The following is a 23,049-nucleotide window of genomic DNA, read 5'->3' as shown; positions in this document are numbered from 1 at the left end:
GGAAGAGTACGCTGACACAGCGAGACCTTATAAAAACTGTCCTCATCCCACCCGACCTTGTCCCATGGACCCTGCACCCAGTACCTCCCATTGTGCTTCACTGATCCCTAATGTTCCTAAAAATCACACATCTAACTTACATACATGCAGACCATATGAGGCATTTTTTCCAGATCATCTCACCTTATTTCAGTGCTTCAGTGACACCATACAAACTGTAACATTGTAAGTGTTCACAATGAGACCATGTGGTTTTGGAAAGACTTTATTGGGCTGCACAGGTGAACAGTAATGTGGTATTGCAAGTGAACACAATACAAGAGACAGAGAGATAATAAAACATTACACAGGCAAAGAATAAAAGTATATCATTTACACATCTTTTTTTTATAAATAAAGTCTACACATGACTGAATATGGAGGTGGTTCATTTTACATAAAATACACAACTTCTGAGTGGATGTCTGCTGCAGCTCCTGGTGAGTCTTTGAAGGAGAGGTTGTGTAGTTAGAGAAAACTGTTGCTGAAAGTGAGATCAATTTCTATGGAACCGATCTGGGTGTTGCAGAAAATCTTTAGTGATATGGTTTTTATTGGTCCCCTCTAAACATTTATCTGAAAATGATCATAAATAATGTGGCGCGTGTTGTCTAAGAACATTTCCTTTACTCCTCTTTTCTATATATTCATCGTATCATGCAAGCCTAAATGACTTAAATTAATAGTAAATGTTTCCCAACTTCACTGGTGAATATATGAGGAAATTGTAATTAAACAAACAAATCTGTGCACTTTCAGTGAGGACTGCAACACAACGTAAACCAATCTAGCAACTGAAGTTTTGTCCATTAATCTTTTTCTCTCTTGTAAAGGAGCTATAGCAACAAAACCACAGATGAAAATATATAAACGACTAATCTCTTTCTATCTGCCGACAGAAGATTAATCACTCTTCAGAGAGTGAAGAGCTTAGTTTCACATTGTCCTTGGTGTCATTATTGTAAACCTGTTGTGCATCTTATGTTGACGGGCTGCTCTTCATCGTTCCCTGCCCTCGCTCACTTCGAATGAAAGCAATGATTCATCTCATTGCATAAAAAACATGCAATAATAATGCTTATCTATCTACATCCCCTTCACCACATTGCACATTGCCTTTCCATCCAGACATTGCTTTTAGCTTTTATGTCTATCTGCCTATCCATGCCTGACGGAGATGATGCAGGGACCTTAAAGATCACAAGACACGGTGATATAGAAATGGAAAAAGCCTTTTGAAGTTACAGATGAAGCACATTGGGATGTAATTTAAGGTAAGCGATAATAATAGTTCATGCTTTCCTTTTTAAGTGAGGCCGTGCCTCTGATCTGAAAATCCCTCAATCAGCCTGCAACCAGTTAAAATAAAGACATCATAAAGCGCTGTGGTACTTTGGCAAAGACAGGCACAGAGCTGATAAGCTGACACATGTTACATTTTTCAGCAGAAAACAATACAGACGAGAACAAAAAGGCAGATAGATCATTTGAAACTTGTGTGACTTGAAAATGTTTTTTTTGTGTGTTAGTTATAAGGTTCTATACATGTTTATCACATATGAAATGCATGAAACTAACGACTCTGTAGTCAAATTCTGAAGCACAGACTGAAATTTAGCAGCAGAACCGCCCTCCTTTATCCTCATCGCTCACAAAACTGTTACAACTATGTAGAAGCACAGTCAGAATAACTGCAACACAAAAAATAACACCTTTAGCACAAATTGTAACAGTGTACACAGAAGAGAGAAAGTTAAGACTACTATACACAAATACTTTCTTTTGCAGTGGTCAAAATAAATGTTTCTTTAAGGCATTACAATCTTTTTGTTTTTTTTACCCCCTAACGCACGAGTGTTTTGTTTTTTCAAAATAACACAGTTTCCAAATGGCAGCATGGCTTCTCATTATGTGTATATCGTTGTTTATGGTGACTTTTTAAATCTAGTTTGACTGAAATTTATCTATTTCACCTGCAGATAAGACCAGAAAATGCATGTCTAATCTTAACTACTGACACTGTCTTTCCCAGTATAAACACGTAGAAGATAGAAGATTATTAAATAGCTTTAAAATGTCCAATGGGGTTGTAAATCGTCCTAAAGGTTTTGTAAACTCCACATTAAATCTCTCTCTGTTTCCAGTCTCAGATTCTACGTTTTGACTGGAAGGTGTGAGAAACTCTACCACCTAACGCTCTACCAGTGTCCTCTCTAAAACTGAGCTGAGCCGTGTCTGTGTACGTGACAGGTAAACGACGGGAAGGTCATCTGTGATATACGATCACGTTACATGGTTCAGCTGGGTGTGTCTCTCTGAAAGGGTCTGATGTCTGATAATCTGGCTCTCATATTTCCTCTTTACCAAGATCCTCCCTCTGAAATCAGGTCTGTCTGGATTATAGATTTAGAGTCAGAAAAAGACTACAGCTTCGGGTTGACAAAGAAGCACAAGGAAGAATAAAAAAGATCAGATTATGAACATGTTTCACCAGAGGTCATCTGTTTATACTGAGGATTCTGAAAAGTGTGGTCTTTGGATCAGTAGGTACCTGAGTGTAAGGCAACATAGAAGATGTTTAGCTTAGTTGAGTTTTTCTTTGTTTTTGGTGCCATAAATCTTGAGTTACAGGGAGAGTGGGAAGGCTTGGTCTCTTAAAAGGGTAAAGATGGAGGAGAAGACAGGTTTTATTGATCCCCAAAGCTTGATGGCTAAGGGAATAAGCTGAAGCTCTGAGACTCTTGGTGTGGTTCTCCTCTGGGGTAGAAAAAAAAAAGCAAAAACAACTATAGGTGGAATTAAAACCAAAGGTCTTGTTTAGGTGAAGTTTTAACATCTGTTGTATCTCTAAATGTGTCGACGACGGTGCTGGTGATGATGGTTGTGCATGTCCTCCATCGTGATCCTGCCCCACACACCGATCACAAATGTTTCAATCTCACACTCATTGTCCCCGCGAGCGATGCGGAAGTAGCCGTTCTCTCCCCAGTTCTTTCCCCAGGAGTTGGCAGCGATCTGAAAAAAAGAAAGTATAATCAAACTTATTACACGTGAGACTGATTTTATTGAGGATGTATGTATGAAAAAGTAGATCTGCTAAACACTCTGTTTAATAGTTCTATTTTATTCAGTAAAAAAATGTATTTGAACCAATTAACTGCTAATTTAGACTACTACTAATATTGAACATTTTTCATCTATTTGTTAAAATACATAGTGTTCTTGCACACTGAACAAAACTTACCCAATATTTTTTTGATGTCCCATCATAGTTTCTTTCCTCTCCCCACCTGGTGCAAAAAGCAGAACACATTGTTACTTAAAATGTATTTAAGAGCCAAACAACAACATATCCTTGAACACAAATCAGCTGTGTCAGAGTTGCTCTTCTATTTTTAAAGTATGGATTCTTTCCAACAAACATGGTTGCTGTAAACACTTCTTAGGAATGTGTTCACCTAGGACACACTTGGCATTATTGATGAAGAAAATCAGGAAGGAGTATTGGTAGCGTTCAAGTGGGGGTAAAGAAAAAATCTTTCATCTTGTTAACAACATCCTGAAAAAAAGAGTATTTATGGCTGGACAACGCCTGGTTGGCGCACTCCTGCATAGTTCCAATCCAAAGAAAATGGAATTTCCCTTTTCCTCTGCCTTTTCCGTTCTCCAGACGTGAAGCAGGAAGGAGAGGGTAGGCTATGAGGAAGTGAACACCACCTCAGCCCAGTCAGTGCACAGACAGCAGATAACAACACTAACGATGAAAAACACACACGCATAAATCTGAACTTTGAGGCCTGTCTTTACCCTTCTGCAACTCCAGCAGCTTTGTTCTCAGACAACCTTGGCAAAAAAAATCATAAATTCCCATCATGCCTTGCACTTTGGTCTGAGCTTCCTGCCAACTTTTTTAGACGCCTGCCGTTTCTGCTCGTCATGATCAAAACATTCTCCTAAAGCCAATTCCCATCCTGTTTTTGCACTCCAGGCCTTTCGTTTCCCAAGAGAGTCCTGGTGCCCAATCTCTTGTTATCTTTTATAAGGGAAAGGAATGCTGGGAAATAGAGTAGCTGGTCAGAGACGCTGCCAAATCAGTAGCCTGCCACCACAACATTGGCAGATAGTGCCAACCTTCTATCAGCGAGTGTCTTTATTAGCAGTGTGTCCCTGACTGGAGTCGGACGTCACATTCACCAGGAGCAGACACATTAAAACTATCTGTGTAAACAGACTGGAGAGATGGGATTTGTGAGCAAGGGCAAATACACACCTGCATGTGTGTATGTGTGTGTGTGATCCTATGCCTGCCTGCATATTTATCTGTATGGACAGAGCCAGACAGAATCGGACCACTGCTGATCACTTATCTGGCATCCAATCAGTGCACTTGCTCAGTCGTGGACAATGATGGGCATACCGGTGTGCCCCCACTCAATCCCCAACACCCCTCAGCCCACCCCTGACCTCCTCTCTGAGGATAGATCCCCCTAGCTCTGTCCGGTGCAGTCAGGATCAGCAGCCCAGACAATGCCCTTTCCACCACAGTGGACCTCAATGCTCTTTCCACAAACTTTCCCAGGCACTGGGCTTAAAGGGACGCATCGCTATGGGATTTGGTCTATGTAAACACACTGATTCCTGTCGCTGGCAGGTTGGAGCTCAAAACACCATGACCCCCTCACCCCTCCTCCCCTCTTCCCTCCATCCGTCCCTAAACTTATGTCGCCACTACACCCACATCCACATCCACTCGCCCAGCAAGCGACAGCATCAGTAGAAGGAGCCAAAGAGCAGGAGGCATGCAGGGAAGTTGGGAAACCTCATCCTCAGCATCATTTCTCTTGTGCATACAATATATTGACAACGTGAGGCTGCTGTGTAGGTGTAATTACTGTATATCCACAGTGCATCCACAGTTTTTTTCAGACACATTTTAGAACAGCACATGCTTATAAAGCTTGTGATTCAAACAAGCTAAGTATAGGTTAGAGGCGGTGGGCTCGAGTGTTTATTGTTCACATGCCTATACGTGCTATATCATGTCATAATATGCATGCAAGACATGTACATGAAAAAGGGGACATGTTTTGTCTTCTTCAGTCAGATAAAGGCAGACAGACTGTTTTTATCATAGCACTGAGATCCCCTGTCTGGAGTTTTTATTATTTTTTTTAGAAACTGATGTTCAAGATAGGGACAAGCTCAGGCGTTGACGTTCTCAGGTACAGTGAAATGCTCACAAATAACACATTCCTTAGCCCCCATTATAGACCCATTACAATGTGGCTGCTCATTTCTATAATTTGAAAAGTGAGACCAGTGAGAGGCAACATATCATTGTCGTGACAGACACACTTCAAAACCAGCTGGTTGACTGAGCACTGTCAAATATTTACAAGTGAGAAGGATGTTCCTGTTTTTTGGTTGTTGTTTTTTTTTACAGAGGTTCTCCTGGACTCTCACTGCCCCTCCAACCTCTACATAAAAACAGCAGCAAACAACCACCTGTCTGTCTGAGGAAAGTCGACATGATAAGACGAGTATTTTGGCTTGGATGTGGAGAGGAGAAAAATGAGAGGGAGCTGGGCGGTCTGTGAGTCAGACGGCCAGTTGAGGAGTGACGATGGAGACAACACAGAGCGAGAAGAGATGTGGCAGGAAAGCGAGGAGGACGGGGGAATAACGAGAGACAGAGAGTGGGTGGGGGGTTTGCAGGTAATCCAGGTGTGTTAGCCGTCTGCCCGCCTGCATATTTGTGGTCGCTGTAGTTACTAGATAGAGGAGGAAGGGGGGAAGGGGGCCTTGTCTGGGAGAGATGAAGGAGTGGAGCCTAGGTGTGTCTCCACCAGACTGGGTGGGAAGCTCGTTCACACGTTCACTCTTAGCTGTGTGCAAACACACACACACACACACACACACACACAGCAGCTACTCAATAAAAACCTGATTCATTCTTACTAATCACTTTTTATGCTGAAATTGCATCAGTTGAGCATGTAGCAACAGTGAAACCAGACACACGGAGACTTAGACAAATGTTTTTGTCCAGATCCCATTCAATTAACAAGTGAGGGCAAAGTTTGTGTAACAACTGCACAACCCAAGGTGTTTATGTTGAGTCTAATCAGGTTTGTGCAAAGAGTAAAACATCTACTTACAGCCATGCTGTGACTAATAGACTGCCGGTTCACAAAACACGTGTCTTGTTATTAATTGTTTAGCACTGTTACTGTTTAGTGGTAACTTACCCAATGATCCTGATGGAGTGTGTGCCGTGTTTGCGGTTTTGTGGCGGTTTGGTGAAGCTGACGTCAGTGTGTTTGTAGATCCCACTCTTATAGACAAAGAAGTCCTCATGGACCTCCATAATAGCTGCAAGAACAAATAAGCAGGAAAAATTAGTAGGCGTGTATAACACACACACTTCCACACACACCCATTCACACACAGGATATGATTATCTTTTATAAAGGCTGTTGAATCTATTTGAAAGATTCAAACATTGATTAATTTAAATGTAATTAACTCTAATTTCATCTAACAATTCCAATTTCTCCCCTGAGTCACACACACCCACACATCAGACGAGGCAGCTGAGTGTGTGTGTGCGCGTGTGTAGGTGTGTGTGTGTGTGTGTGTAGGTGTGTGTGTGTGCCGCTCAGCTGTGAACTCTGTGTGACTTTCCAATTCCAGCTCAATGGGAATAACTCAGCGGAAAGCTGAGAAATTCCTTCTTTTCGAGGTGTACCTGCACTAAACCCAGTGTTCTATCGTTGAGAACAGTGTGTGAACTTATTAACAACTCTTGCACACATGCTGACACACACACACACACACACACGCACACACACCTCGTGCCTTTGTGTTAAAGTGAAGCTCAAAAAGGAAACTTGACATGAAGCCAGTTTTCCCGGACTGCTAAACAATACATACACCTACACGTGACTCATCTATTCAAGTGTACTTGACAATGGTCCAGATGGGCACCAGACAGAGAGGCGAGCTTGTAAAAGAAGGTCAGTTCGACCACACTGACATGAAGGCCCATCATTTTTGACCAGGTGACTGGGGCCAGAGTTGAAAACCGGGGCAAAATCATCAGGATGACAAGGTCAAACATGACATCATCCGAGGTCAGTTATCCAACACGAGGCTTCAAGGAACACGTGTTTGGATTTATGTATCCCTCGGGAGAACAGCGCTTAAAACGTAACACTCACTTGGGATTAAATGTTGTCACTAAAATGTTATTTATAAATTTGACCTTACCTTGCACGGGGCCATTATCCATGATCTCCTTCATGATCTCCTTTTCCTGAGATGATAAAAGGAAGAAGTTACAGGCAGAGCAGAGAGAGGCAGACAGAAAGATCATTACATGTCAGTAAAAAGGAGAGGATGAAAACAAACCCCCTGGATGTTAAAAGTCAGATAACAAGATTGAGTCCAGCAGGGCCCTCTGGCCTTAATGCTTGACTTATTGACTTCACAGGCCATCGGGAGACACAAACAACAGGCTGTAATGATTCTGAGAGGCATTAGCCGTCATTTAGCACTGATGGATGCTGCCTGATGAAACCGCATGGCGGCTGCAGCTCAGTAGTTGACTTTTGAGCTGGAGGAGATACACAGAGTTGCACGCAGAGATGGCTTCTGGAAACAGTTTTAGTGAATGTTACATGATACTTAGGAAGGCCAGAGGTGCTTTTTACATGAGGTGGACTTTAGGTCATGCAGCCTTTAAACTGAAATAAATTTTTTTCACAGCCATTCATAAATCCACATTTATATATATATATATATATATGCTAATGTCACTCGTGAGTGACAGTTGTTTCTCTGTGGTTTCTTACGCAATCAGTCAGGACTCTTGGTCATGCTTTCATATCGACTGATTTTTCAATAGATGATGAGTATCATAAGAGTCGAGTAATTTGATATCAGCAGGTAAACACAGAAATCTAATTCCAGATACAGTTGAGAGTTTTGATCATGAATAAAAGTCTGTAAATTGGTTTATTCCCTCTGTGCCCAATATATTTCAAGCAAAACAGGAATAACAAACGTCTTTTTATTGTATTGTATTGTATTGTATCATATTTCACCTGGACCATGAAAGCCAGCAAACATGCAGGTAAAAATATAAATTCTCCCCCTTCATTCAGTCAATGAAGAGCGCCGCCAAGCACTTAATCCTGTGCATTCCCATGTTCATTCACAACAGAGTCAAGTATGCATGAGGAAAGTGTGCAAAAACACATACTGTAACAAACACGTGAGAGAGATTACAGTCTACTGCAGCACGAGGAAGCTTATGAAAGCTGTTTACTGGAGATTTCAGAACATGCTGCTCTGGTGTTGAACTGATGGAAGAGAGGTGTGTGTGTGTGTGTGTGTACCTCTGTTTATGCGTGTATTGTTTTGCCTTGCTTACATTGGATGACAGCCTGTAAGGCGGTGTGGACTGGTAGATGTCGTTTTGGTAGTTGTGTGTGTTGGGGCAGCGCTGTGTGGCCTGCCTCTTCCCCCGCCCAATGGAGCGACTCTGCATCATACAGCGGCCCACCTCTGCTGGGGTTTGCTGTGGGGGTCGGTATGGATAACAGTTTTCTGTCACCACTCTGTACAGCGGGAAGAAAAGGTGGAAAGATGTTATGGAAATGTATTGTATGCTGCATTGTTTCTTGTTCCCAGTTCATATAAAATGAAGTCTTTACCCTCTACGGCGGAGGTACCACCAGGCTCCATCGACGCGTCCCCCAGCACAGCCTCCCTGGTTGCGTGTGTCACAAGAAATGAGATTTTGGGGGGAAAGCTGAGGAGTCATGTGACCCATCGACTGGATGGAGATTCTGTCTGATGCCACAGCTAGGGAAGAGGACAGGCAACATCACAAAATGTCACGCCAAAAAAAAGCTTTTCAACAAGATGTCACTTGATTATGTTACAATTAAATCAAATATCTGCACACATAGATGATATATTTAAATGACAACACCAAAACAAAGTAAAGTATTAAGAACAATGCTGCAGTGTTAACCTGCCAGCACCTTATCAAATATTTCAAAAGTTGTGTCTTATAATGAAGTCCCACATGTTCTCTTGCTCTACCTGCAGTTGAGAAAGCCCAGGATGCAGCACAGTTGCCCTGGTCCAGAGGTTCATGAATCTTTCCTGGCCACTTCTCAGCTGAGTTGAAGTAGAGAGGCAGACGTTCACTCTGAGGATCCATGTTCATCTGACAGAAAAAAAGAGTAGTAAAGGAGAGAAAAGGTGAGAAATGATAGAGGCACAGTTATTACAGGCCTGCAACAATACGGTTAAGAGAGCTTTATCAATGTTGCTTCTGCACAGCACATTATTTCTTAGTAAAACTATTTTGATCCTAAGCGAGAGAGTAAAATCTTGAACTTGTTTTAACTGTGACCTACAGAGTGATTGTTTGCCCACAACAAAACACAAACTAACGGCCACAATTAAAATACTTGTGGACGGCTTTGTATGACAAGATTGAATCACTGGAAGGTTACATAAGTCTGCTAATCAACCCTTCAGAAGAAGGGACTTATTCACAGCCGATTAGGACCATTTGGCCCAGTGTCAATCTGATGCAGTAGAACGGACAGGAACCTTTGATCCCATTCCTTTTCATGAAATCATCTCGTTACATCAGTGTTAAATCGAATGCGTCATTTGAACCAACTTAACCTTCATGGAGGCATCCATCTCTATTTAAAACATCAGCATCGCTGTCATGATAAAACCAAATTAGGATGTGATGCCAGAGTGCAAATATTCACTCGCAGGTGGTTCTCACATACCATACATACTCTATCAATGAGTCTCTACACAGGTTGGATGCCTAATCACCTAATCTCCCAGTTATGTCTGATAACACTTAACATCTGACTTTCCCTCTCACTCAGTCTGTCAGCCCTGCGCCTCATTCCTATGATTAATAGTTAGGCACTCAGAGTACAAATGGCCACCTGATACATAACTAAGGAATGTGCTGCTGGTCAGAGGTTTGTAGTTGTTGTGCAAGGTCAGAGTCCAAAAGGACAGGCACATGACCTAACATGACCTGACATAAAGCTGTGATAACATAAATAAATGGCTGCACAAATAATGAGTTGAGTAATAAATTCATTCAGGAATTCCCAATTTTCAGACAGACAGGAAAGGAGAAAAAGATTTATGAATGGGCAGCACGGCTCTGATCTGGTTCCTGGCACAGGTAGGGACACGCTGACAGCGGAAGAAGAAGGGTTTTTGGGGGAGGGGGGGTGGAAGAAGTCGTGGAATGCTGTGAGAGGTAAGCAAGGGGGGGGAGTGAGGATGGATAGATGAACGGATGGATGGTGGTGGGGGGTGTTGGTGTACAGACTGGAGAGGAGGTTGCTCTTTATTCAGGCAGCCACCATCCCCTCTACCTTCTCTGTCTGATGTTTTGGTTCCGTCTTATGTAATCTGTCTGGATAAAATGTAAACAAAGACTGAGCAGCTCAGAGTGGGCTGAGGTCCCAGACAGAGACGCCATCGTATACCAACAAGCCACCATAATTAAGTGCATTCTGATCATCAGCGTTCTCTTGTTATAATTGGCAGGGAATCACAGGAGCCCACAGGGAGTATGCAGGAGCCTTTAGAGAAGTGAGAGACCTCAACACAACTGTAACAATTCACCTTTTCTCTGCATTTTCACCTGTCACTAAAACTTCCTTCCTCCCATATTTCCATCCATCACACACATCCGTGCTGTACATGTGACACACAATCACAACACACTAGTTTCTGACTGGAACATATATTACATACACCACATTTAAATACGGTTTTCATCATATTTTCATTGTGCAATCTTTAAATTATATTTAATGCCAAAAATATAAGGTGAAGAATTATTGCTTAAAATAGATTTTATATACAGTACCGAAAAGACAAGAGGCGATTTCATTTCATGTTTTTTCAAACGAAAAAAATCTTTAGATTTTTTTTTTTCTATTTAATATTTTGGCTTAATATCTGATTTTCTTTTTGTTGCTAACATGCTTTTATATACAGTATTTCTCCAGATTGCAGCTAAAAAGAAATACAAATAGAGATTTCATTCAACGTTTCTGTTCTGCTTCACTTAGCTAACTGATAAAACTTTGTGTGCATAAAAGTTTTTTTTACACTAATCTTATCTAATCTCACAGTTTCAGGCAGACCTTTGGGCGCGCAATGATACAGAAGAAATCTGTAATGTTTACATTTGCTGTTGTGATGCAGCTGTAAAAAAACAAAAAAACAAAAAACTGAACAAATGTATAATATATGATGTGACACTGCAGTTTTAAGGGGAAACCCAGGCCTTAAGAGATTACACCCACTAGCAAGATATAACACGATATTCTTCCAATCCCTCGACAGAAATGTGTTTTCTCTTGCCAGCTTTTAAAAATAAGGTCAGAGGTCAAAGGTCAGCCACAAAACTCTAGTACTCAGGGCGGCAAGGATTCCATGAAATGCTGAAGGGCATTTGACCAAAGAGTATCCACACCGCAGTTTGTATATGTTCAATTGGAATCATGAAACTTGTCCTGTACCTGGATCTCATTCATGTTCATAATAGTCTTGGAGGGTCTCTGCGTCCCCAGGCGGTACCGGATGCCCTCATCTAGAGTCATGCCATAGAGCTGACTGTAGTTAGCTGCCTTCCACCTGAAAGCACAAAAACATGTTTAGAACTATGTGTAATAAAAGATATTATTTTATAGCGTCAAATACAATCAAATATGAGTGTTTAAATATGAGGCGTGTCTGATTTTTACCCGTAGTTTCCTCTGTTGACAGCATGGATCATGTCAGGGTCCATCAGACAGGCGTGCGCCTCACACTCCCAGCGTCCTGTGGTCCCGCACGTACTACAGTGGACAGACAGAAAGTAGGGAAAAAACTATGAGACCAATAAAAGTCAGCTGTAATTACACAGAATTAGTTTCAATTTCCATATTTATTTTAAAGCTGAAACAGCTGAAACTGAAGAGACCATCTGAGACATAGACAAATATGCAGAGACTCAGTGGAATTCCCAAAAAAGAAATTTATTACAAAGAATGTCACTAAGTCGCAAAAGAAGGAATGTACTCTACGAAATAGAGTACATTCGTTAAAGGAGATGTTGAAGGAGACATTCAGCCTTTTAAGGCTGCAGAACACAGATCCATTTTTAGACAGAAGGAAGCCGAGAGACTGAAGAAGTGAAGAATATGACAGAAGAGATAAGAGGACAGGATATTAATGCTGATGACTATGTTTATTTTGAGGATGCCCAAAAATATCTTGCACTGTGTACATACTGAGGACTCACTGTGAAGGAGTGTGTGCATGTTTGTGTGTGCAGCATCAAGATGCCTCACTTTGAAGTAAAAGTACAAATACAACAGCATAAAGTAAACTTTTAAAAGCCCTGCAGTCAGTATTATAATTATGCAGACTGTCCGCCTTCAAAATGTAAGATTATAATATATACTGTCTAATACTGTAATGAATCTAATAATGCATCATAATTTAAGGTAATGTATATAACTGGTGAGCGTAGTTGTAAAATAAATGTAGTCCTGTCCAGGGTTAGGGTTAGCGGCAGTAGTTCAGTACATAAGGACTTGGTTTGGAGAAATGGACTAGTGACTTGTTCAAGTTCAGCATGAACTATAATATGGAACGTGGACTGGTAGCTGGAGAGGTGCCAGTTCTCCTCCTAGGCACTGCTAAGGTGCCTTTGAGCAAGGTACTGAATCTCTAACTGAGGGTGCTGCTATGTGGCTGCTTCACTCCACCATCTCTCTAAGCCATTTGTGTGTGTGTGTCTATTTTAGGCCTATGTATGTGAAACTGAGTCAAAAAGAAGATTAATAAAGTTATTCTTCTCCTTTTAGAAATGGGATATTCCCTCTGAAATGAAGTAGAAGTGTAACATGTAAATGAGCAAAGTATCTCAAAACTGAACCAGACACAAAGTTCACATAGATGAGTCACAGTCACTGATAAGAAGCTCATGACTTCAGTTGACTTTCTACTGATACTTAAAAGTAAATGATAAAAAAAAATATTGCTGCAACTTCAATTGTTTTAAACTCTGACTGTCTATCACTAAAAGCAGCTGCCTATACAAAACAAAACTCCAAACCTGCGTCCTGTCCTTTCCAAACGGTTTGTAATAATGCTGAATAAATATAGTGACAACACAGTGATTTATGCGACCTCTCTAGACTATAAAACAACAGGAGTTTTTATGTCTTTGTTTATTCTGTAGACATTCTGTAATGTCGTGCCAATCTATAATTTCTTAGTGTACGAGAATAATTCGCCATTTCGGGAATGATACTCCTTTCAGGCATGAGAGTGATATCGATCTTATTATCGTACTCTCTGCAACAAAGTGCGCACTAATGTGCACACTCATCCTGGCAGGACTTGATTCAGATAATAAGGTCAAAATATCTTTTAAATGAGGGCTAAGGTTAGACTCATTTATTCCTCTTTAGAGATCTTAAAGGTTTATTGATGCTGTCTTGTGCTGTCTTATTGATGTTTTATTTCTCACAGAGACAAACTGGATTAATACAGTTACTAAATCACCATAAATGTGTATAACAGATACAGGGTCAGTGGCTGTTTTGGGAATATCATAATAAATGAGTGCGTGAGCTGGAGAGAAAGAACGAGGGGTGTTTCCCACACAGGCGTGTATAGACTTCCACCCATACAGTCTGCTGTACATTATACATCATGTTTACAGGAAGGAACCTGCCCATTACACACAAGCGCACAATGATGAAGAGTCCATATTCCCCCTTGCTTCACACTGAAACCTATAGAGTGTGTATCACCTCTCAAACTGTACTCCTCCCTGCTGGGTGTCTGAGACACAAACACAATGTTTAAGCACACACCCACACACACACACACTGGCAAAGCTCAGACCAGTGACTGTCTGCTGAGCCTCCCACAGAGGGACCATTGCATGGCTTTAATTGGAGGAAAGAGACAATGAACTTTTGCCTCTACCGCCCTTCAGCAGGAACTCATACATGCAGCTCGGTGCCAGCAATAAATTCACACAGTAATAGTCCTGGACACACACACAGGGACAGGCGTAATGACAGCCTCATGGAGACTGAGTGTGACTGAGAATGTAATACAAGGGCTGCGAGAACAGTGGGAGGCCATATTTCACATTCCTCTCCACGCTCCCCATTAGACAAAAACACCCTCTGAGACCGTACACACACTTGCATATATCCATACAAATACACACACCTGGGTGTGACTTGGTGAATGGTCTGATGAGGATCCTGCCAGATCAGTGGGAACAGAGCCTTGTTTGTGTGTGTGTGTTCAGATATGATGTATCGACACCATCTGAGAAACTCTACAATAACTTAGAAAGTCCTAGCTGGCACTGGCTGTTGTCCAATCTGGAGTACGAGCAGATAGGGGAGAGCTGCTGCCAAATCAGAGTGGAGATTGTTGCTCCTTTGGGCTATGTGAGCGGGAGGCGCCACATTTCAGATCAGATCAGATTGGAGCAGATAAAGAGTTATTAGGCTGCCAGCAAAGCTGGAGATCCCATTAGTACAACAAAGGACAGCCACACATATTATGTTATCATCTTCACTCACACACACACAACAGTAAACACTGATTCAGTGTTTCGTACTCAGTCAGGTTGCTCTGGGTTTCTGTCTAGCAATGACACAATCAGCTCTGGAGTTATTTCAGGCAAAAACTGACATCATAGAGCTGGTTTTCATTGACTGTATCTGTAATGTTTGCCTGTTTAACATCCTATTTTGCTGAAATCAGTGATTAGCAAGAGGAATGTAGGAGGTTAGATACGAGTGTGTTGGGGCTCAACCTCTGCTGATGAACGACTCAGAGCGGAAACGGTGTCTTCCACTCAGAGAGTTGGGAGGTTGCACATTTGGGAAATTAGTAAGTGAAGGGAGTGGGAGTAGGAAATGGGAGTGTGTGTCCCTCTGTGCTGAAACTGTGGTGCAGTTTTTCAAGCGTCCATGTGTATAGCACTTACAAGCACGTGTGAGTGTGCATGTGCACAAGACTCTTTTGTTTTGTCTGTGAAAGGGAGGGAGTTAGCACATAAATGCTGTCTTCTGGGGACCTGGAACACTGGCAGCTATTTTTACCACAAAGCTTGTGTTTGCTCAACCGCCACATGAAGAAACACCAGCCCCGCCATTTATCAACTTCCACTCTCAGCTATCTGCACACCAATCAGTCCACTGGGGTCAAAACTAATTAAGCTGACTTGATAAAAGTCATAGTTCAGGCCTATTACTTTGACACGGCACAGCTACTGGAGTGAAACAGCTGTGAGGCCTAAAGCAGAGGATGTTGAGGTCAGTGGAGGTCAGCATGGTTTGGGTTAGACGTGTCATGCAAGATAACCACGGTATTCTTGTTGCATGAAAATAAATATAATACAGATGTACAAATGGATGTTAAATCAACATTTGTGCATGTTCACACACGTACAAATGCATACAGAGTGTTTGAGGAACATCAGATCACACAACTGTTAGAAGCCACAGTGAAGGAGAGGTGAGGAATTCCTCCTTCCTGCCTTCACTCACTTCACTCCTCCGCCTCCTTCCTCTAGCCTCACAGGACCTGCTTTTCCTCTCCTTGACTGCCGTCAGTATCATGCAGAAAAATGACAACAGGAAAGACCATGCTGTCCCTGAGAGCTAATCTACTCTATTTTATTTATATCAGGAACACTCTGGGCAGGTCAGAAGCTCCACATCTTCTGAAATGTGATTAAATTTTGTTCGTCAGAGAGACACTGTTGGAGAGATTGGCACAACTCTAAAGATGGGAGATGGAAACAATTAGCACGCATGGGGTTTTGATTTATTCCTGTTTTAAGTTACGCAGCTACTGTCCCTCCTGTTACAGACTACAAAGCTGTTCTTCACTTCATAACGGATCATAACAGAGAATGCTTTGGAATAAACAGTAACTGACATTATCAGTATTAGCTGCAGTGACGCAGGGGTTGGCCAGATAGGGTCACTAAAAATCTGTTATTTTGATTTGTTTATAAAGCAGAGGTGTTACTAATAATGTTAACAATGGCTCTGTTGTATTCAAGTGTCCCTGTAAGTCATGACAGTGTGACAGGACCCTGAAACTGAAGCAGCTTAATGGAATTCAGCCATCATTCTTTTTATGATAAACTTTTCTTACTCTGACATGTCAAAATAACTGAGAAAAAGGTCTAATATGGGCAAAGGGTTATGGCTTAGAGGAACTGTCTGCTCATATATATTTACAAGGGTATGATGATCTCCACACAAAACATGAATATAAAAATGGAATATCACTCCATAAACACACAAGTGACTTTATTATCAGAAACACATGCTGTGCACAAACACATTTCATAAGCCCAGACAAGTTAATTATGTTTTCAGAAAAGATCCCAAAGGTATAAAGAATGCCAAGTTCTGCACGACAGCATGAATCTTGGAGAAATATGATGCACAAGATATCTACAATTTTTTTTCATTTGTTATTCACCCATAGAAAACATGAATATTTCACTCAGTTAAAATGGTTCACGTCGACTGTGAGAACTAGTCAATAGAGAGCATGTGGATGAGGTGAGATGTTTTTCGATCTTTAGGCTACTTAACAGAATATTTAAGGTAAAGCCCAGGATTTAAAGAAGTAATAGAGAAATAGAGCTAGAAAAAGGGGTTGACATACCATAAATTGCAGTTCTCTTTGTATGTTTGCCCTGTAAAGAACTGGTTTCCATTCCTTTCGCAGGTGCCTGAGAGGAGACAGAGAGGGGCAACTTTAAATATCTGGGTTTAATGCAGCTAAACAATGATGATCCTACTACTAATCTCAAAGAAATCCATGCACAGCCTCAGATGCAGACACAGAGACACAGACATACATATAAAGCACTCACACTTGATATAATTCAATCACACAGGCCAAATTCCATCACTTGCAACCGCAATAAAAAAGTGTTAACAGTAACTCCCCGGTGTGTGAAGTGTGTGGGTCTGTGCGCGAGTGTACACACAAGGAATATGTGAGGTCTAAGGAGCTCTGAGCTCTCGTAATCCAGCGTAGGAATGTGGCGTTAGCTTCTTTCCTGCCTTCCCAGGCTTCCTGGGACCTCGTCATGCTTTAACCAGCTTACGCTCCTGAGACGGAGGGAAAGAGCCCAGAAAGTAACCCGTCCATTACATCCATAATTAAGCACCCAACATTTGTCGGCTGCGGTGTTGAAATCAAATCTACTCAGCATTGTCACAAACCACAAAAATGATTTAGCAGCGACACATGATTAGCATTTCTTTTGACTTAACTTGAGTCATTACACTTGAAGTTTGAACCCTGCCTGCTCACAGATTGTGAAAACTTTATTGCCTTGGTGACAGACTGACAATGAGGTTTATCTGCGTGCTGATTTACGGTGGAAGGTGCTGTCAGTGTGAATTTCATGTGGAATTTAGGCTATGAGTTGGCACACAATGTACACTGTGAGTAGGTTTCCTGGCCTCAGAGCTGATTTATGACAGAAGTCTATGTGATACAAACCTTCCCACCTCACAGCTGTCTCATACAGTCACAACTCATTTAGTGCAGAGCTGCAGAGTGTGACATGTTACACATTGACAGAGATTGATTTTATGTGGAGTTGAGCTGAAGGTATGTGGTTTCATGTGATATTATTTCCTCTGAGTGAATATTAGAAAATTATATACAGTCATTTTGACGACATAATGGGAAAGGTCTGGCTGAATAGAACAGCTATGGACTACAACAATCTGTAACTGCAGGGCAGCGATAAGAAAAGAGACCTATTGTAAAAATGTCACCTCCTTCCCTTTGAAGCACCGCATCTCTCCACTACACTGTGTGACTGTGTGGTTGAATATGTGTGTGTGTATGTGCGCTTGCACATGTGTCCCTTCTCGTGATCCCCCTACCTTGTAGTCCAGGGAACACATACCTGCACCGTCCCCTCCCGTCTCCCGGTCTGCACCCGTTGTCTGTCCCCCCCCCCCCCCCCCCCACATAGCCCACATTCTTTCTCCTGACCTCCATTCATCCCTCCATCCACCCCTCCACCCTCCCTCTGTCTGGGTTAATAAGAAGTCTACTGTTCCCTGTACTGTTCTGTTCTCAGGTAAGCCTCTGCTGTCGCAAGCACATTTTACACCTTTGCCTTGACAAAATGGTGCAACAACTGTGTGGGGAGTCCAAATTTAGTCACCTGAAAAGCTGAGAAATTAGCTGAATCTGAACATATCCACTCAGGGACTGTACAGAAATTTTCAGCAAATGTCAGTGGATCAGAAAATGGGAGCGTATTTCAATTTTTAACCTCGGGAGTCTTTTATTTTAGTTCTACTTATTTTTGATTTATTAATAAAATTACAACAAGTAGCTAGTAGACATGCCCGGGTCTGAGGGTGAGGGGTGTTAAATTGGGGTAGATTCAGCTCCCCTACCCACTCTAATCTTTTCATACAGTCCCTAATCTTCAGCATGTTTAATTTTTCATTTTCAGGTGTCATGCTGCTTTGCAGATTCTGTCAGTGGGGTTCTGAGCTGCTCTCTGACCGAGCTTAACTAACTACAGGCCCACACACAACTCCTGCAAGACTCACTGATGCACATACACATTCGCGTATTCGTGTGTCATTAATTACCAATAAAAGGTGGCTTCACGCCTAGACAGTGTCCCCAGAAGTCAGGGCAGCAGTCGGAGACAGTGCGGTTGCAGAACAGGTCGCAGTAGCAGATGGTGTCCAGGTACGGCACTGTGCACTGGTCGTCTCTGCCGGGGCAGCATCCTCCTCTTCTCTGGCAGTACGAGCCAAATGGGTCCCTGATGCCACCAACGTGGAGTGGACTGGCAAGCTCCCTCTTGGTCCTTCTAGACTTGATTCTCTCAGCGGTGCTCTCTGCCACCACCAGGAGCAGCACCACCACCGACAACAGGAAGAGCTTCATGATAAATCTGTGCACAGGAAACAGGATACAAAATGTTTAGGTGAAGGTAATACTATATAATCCATGCCTTTCTATAACCCTTATTCTGAGAGTGGACAGTTATATGATGAAGAGGAAGTTGGCCTGTTTTTCCCAAGAAGAGAAACACTCCAAATGCTTCACCCTTGACAGGAAGAGAGGTGAAGAGGTTGCATTGTGAGCAGCATAATTGGGGTATGACTGCTGCCAACACACTCCACCACCTGCCGTGTAATTCACATACACACTGACGCATATACACTCACACACATACACACAAAAGATACATTTAAACAGAGCTGGCAGCAAATGGTCCGACTAGAAACCCACATGATCCTCAGAGGTCATCTGCTTTTTTTTTTTTTCCCCAGGTTTCCTTTCAAGCTGCCAAAACAAACAGCAGCTAAATATGAAAAAAACACTCAGCAAGAAAGTTATGGAAAACAAGTGTAAAACAGTAGAAGCACAGGGGTCTTTAAATGTTGAATCATGTATGATGGGGTCGCTTCACGTCTGTGGGTGAAAGGTGAAAGCAATTTATGTGACCCCACTGAATATGTATGTGATGTAACACTGTTTGCATTGCAGTGACATATAAATCCTGCTGCACTATAATCTGTAATTAAATATTTTACATGATCTAAGAGAGACCTGTCAGTCTCACTAACTAGTATAAAGGAGGGGAAATAATCATCTGAGTTTAGCATGCTATCTCAGTGACGGAAATAAAGTAATGTCCTGCTGTCAAAGCTAATCTGTGAGGAAATTGTCTGGGTGAGCAGAGACAGTCCACATTCAGTATTAATGGACCTCAGAGACAATTTATCTAAATACCATACTGGGGCATGGTAACAGGGCAGGCAGAGGGAAACCATAACCACACTTTAAATGTCTCACACACACACACACACACACACACACACGCTCACTCTGGTGTCAACAGTTTCACAAGAAGCATTTTAGAACAAAAGAAGATATGTGGGAATAATCAGTCTGAGTGTTAATGGAGGTTTTAATAATTTACAGACTGCTATGTCACCTGTTCTTTTTTATATGCTGCTGTAAAGTTAGATTTTTGTGTTCTTAAATGCAAGAAAGTAAATTTCCAAATGGCCACATTATTACAGCTCCATTTAATTGTCACACTATTTATTCTCTATATGCACATGTAAGACTTTCAGTGACCGGGGGGCTTACCGAAAGGTCAAACAACCACCCACATGCATGCTTGTTTGTGTGGATGTGTGTGTGCATTTTGGTCTCAGGTTACTGGATGAGTGAGTAAATGTGAGGTCAGACAAAGACAACGGCTGGCCCCTCTGCTTACATAAATGGCATTATTAATTAACCAATTAGATCTCAGAGCACAATAGACACTCTGCACAGGACGTGGGGCTCCGGAAAAGATCTTTGCTGTGCTGTTTTCTGCATGACTGTGTCTTTAGTTGAAATGCACACACACACACACACACACACACAGTAGCAGCATATGGCAGCATGGGATGGGCAGGACTCCTCCCTACACAAGTGTTTTGTTTTGGCAGACTCTGTGCAGCAGTGCAATAAAACACCCACCAGTCTGCTCAATGAGCTGCTGAGCGCTCCAGGTCAAAGTGTCACAAACACTTAGTTTCGACAAAACCCTAATCAATATTATTATAAAAAAGAGCAACTTAGTTCTTGTAGAAAAAAGGATTTCAGTATAGGAAAATATTTGATTATTTTTATCGTATATTTCTCAGCTGAAGTCGGACAATATTGATTATTTTAGCTGGAGCTAGAGTCCAAACTATCATGTGAAATGCATTATTTTAAACATATTCATAAAAATAGGTAAATAAATAACAGTATGACATGTCTAAAGCTTTAAAGACATAATACACTGATGTTTCAGCTCCTTTCACTCGTATTAAGTGTTTTGCAGTGTCACAGAAGGTGCCATATGGCTCATCAGTGCTCCAGACAGATGTAGCTACTCATCCCAGACTGCAGACACAGGACAGATGAACCACACTCACACACTTATTACTCAATGAAGAACTGCATGCCCCCTCTCATCTGGACCCGCATCACAGCTTCAGGACCATGTTCACAGCCTAAACCTGTTTGAGTTGAGGAATCACTGACTGTATGAAAAACACAGCTCTTCCTTTATTTTCTCTCTTACCTCTGGCCGTGTCTAGTCTTGCAATTTGCAGTTTTGTTTTTTATTCGACCAGGTTTTGATATATTAAGATTGAAGTCAGCAGCAGCTGTGCGCACGTCTATCTTGATAATATGCAGATCTCACTTTGAACACTTTGAAATTACTTTCTACTGAAGAAACTGTCTCTGCACAAACTTTTAACAGCATTTTGAATATAATTTATCAAGGCTGTGGGCACTAGAAATTATATGATTATGTTAAACTATATTATATCGTGGTGGAGGCAGATCTGTTGGACAGAATCAAAACTACCTGCATGCGGCTTCTAGAGGTAAGTAAGAGAATACCAAAGCACATTTTCTATGACCCCACTCTTTCACTTTCCTTTTACACAGCTGAACTTTGAATTATCACTGCACCACCCATCAGATAATGCAGACATATATCTGTATAAAATCTTTCTTTCCCTCTGTGTCACGCAGTCCTTGATTATCTTTCAAGCTCTATTTTTAAAACACCCATCAGGGGAAAGCAGTGGAGAACAGAGGACACATAATACTGTACAGGTGTCTAATAAGACCTGCACCACAGCAGGTGAGTGATGGGATAACTGGTGGTTGTCTTACACAAGAGGAGCAGCCACAAACTCACTGGACTTAGTGACCTCTTGTAAAAAAAAATTAAAAAAAAAAATCTAACCAGTCTCCTACCACTCATATTCTTGAACCTATTAATAACATCTGGAATATTGTGTCCTACAATCCCACACCCAGAAGGTAAATAGCGCAGTGACTGCTTCATGAACTTAAGTTCAGTGACTTTGGCTAAATAAAGAGGTTCACAGAGGAACTAGTTCTGATCTCAGAAAAATAATTATTAGCAAACGTATACATCAAAAGAGCTTAAAGAGTTTCCATAAATCAGACAGATATTTTGGGTAACATGAGATCAGTATAAACAGGCTGTGACTTTCAGCCAGACTGCACCTGCCTGGAATAAAAGAGTGCTGCTGCTGAAGAGGGAGGAAAGTAAAAAAAAGAAAAAAAAAGAAAAAAAGTGCTGTTACCTTGAGTTACAGAGAGAAATCCTGGGTTTGTAATCCGATAGAAAACCAGCAGAGCTTTGCCGATGTTTTGCTCAGGAAGTTTAACAGGTAGAGAAGGCTGGAGTAAAAGTTTGTTCCTCACTCTCTCACAGGATCTGCTCTGTCAGACTCCGTCTTCTCTATATACAGGCAGTCAGCAAGAGCTAACCACTCCCCACCCCCATCAAACCCCCCTTCACTCTCTGCCCTGTCCCCTTCACTGCCTCCTGCTCAAATCTGTGCTCTGTCCCTCCCTCTCTCACTCTCTCTCTCTCTCTCTCTCTCTCTCTCTCTCTCTCTCTCTATCCACACACATTTCTGTCTCTATGACTCCCACAGGTTTGCTATCTCTTCATGCCTTTCCTCTCCTTATCACTTGAACCTCCTCCTGGAATCTGAAAGTGAAATGCTTTTTTGCACACAGACACATCTATCGTCGCTCTAATGCCTGTCTTCTACTTCTATTTTTTTTCCACTGTCACTTTCACTAACAGCTTTTCTCGCCTCAGGGTCAAATCTACTTGTCCTTCTCCAGTAGTAGCGGTCAGTGTTGCTGACCTCCTGTCCACCATCTAGTGGTCATGAATTGCATATCACAGGAAATTATGGGATAACCTTTGGAAGACCTCCCAGCTTCTAGAAGCTTACAGAGTAGCCTCTGGAGGTGAACTTTTGGCAGGTGTCCTAGGGAGGCCAAATACTCTGAATGTTC

The 23,049-nt window shown here is 41.8% G+C and overlaps 1 protein-coding gene across 1 annotated transcript; it reads right to left on the bottom strand.

Moving 5' to 3' along the window:
* Positions 1–249: 249 nt before the first annotated feature.
* On the bottom strand, positions 250–22,538 carry tinagl1 (tubulointerstitial nephritis antigen-like 1). Its single transcript, XM_010736122.3, has 12 exons — positions 22,320–22,538; positions 18,786–19,096; positions 16,819–16,885; positions 11,856–11,948; positions 11,631–11,745; positions 9,151–9,277; positions 8,757–8,907; positions 8,474–8,660; positions 7,309–7,354; positions 6,288–6,411; positions 3,284–3,329; positions 250–3,054 (listed from the first exon to the last, which is right to left on the bottom strand). The coding sequence occupies exons 2-12, from the start codon at positions 19,087–19,089 to the stop codon at positions 2,887–2,889; spliced, it is 1,428 nt and encodes a 475-aa protein (XP_010734424.2). The 5' UTR covers positions 19,090–19,096; positions 22,320–22,538; the 3' UTR covers positions 250–2,886.
* Between the last annotated feature and the right edge of the window lie 511 nt (positions 22,539–23,049).

The sequence above is a fragment of the Larimichthys crocea genome, chromosome XIII, assembly GCF_000972845.2.
Source record: "Larimichthys crocea isolate SSNF chromosome XIII, L_crocea_2.0, whole genome shotgun sequence".
NCBI lineage: Eukaryota > Metazoa > Chordata > Actinopteri > Sciaenidae > Larimichthys > Larimichthys crocea.
Note: the sequence above shows the minus strand (reverse complement) of the source record. Positions and strands in the feature narration are given on the sequence as shown.

Excerpts from the sequence above, each read along its gene's own strand:
- tinagl1 (XM_010736122.3), bottom strand. The coding sequence starts at position 19,089 with ATGAAGCTCTTCCTGTTGTCGGTGGTGGTGCTGCTCCTGGTGGTGGCA. Across the intron at positions 9,278-11,630 it reads TGAACATGAATGAGATCCAG|ATGAACATGGATCCTCAGAG; the intron begins GTACAGGACAAG and ends TTTTTCTGTCAG. Across the intron at positions 8,908-9,150 it reads CTGGGCTTTCTCAACTGCAG|CTGTGGCATCAGACAGAATC; the intron begins GTAGAGCAAGAG and ends CCTCTTCCCTAG.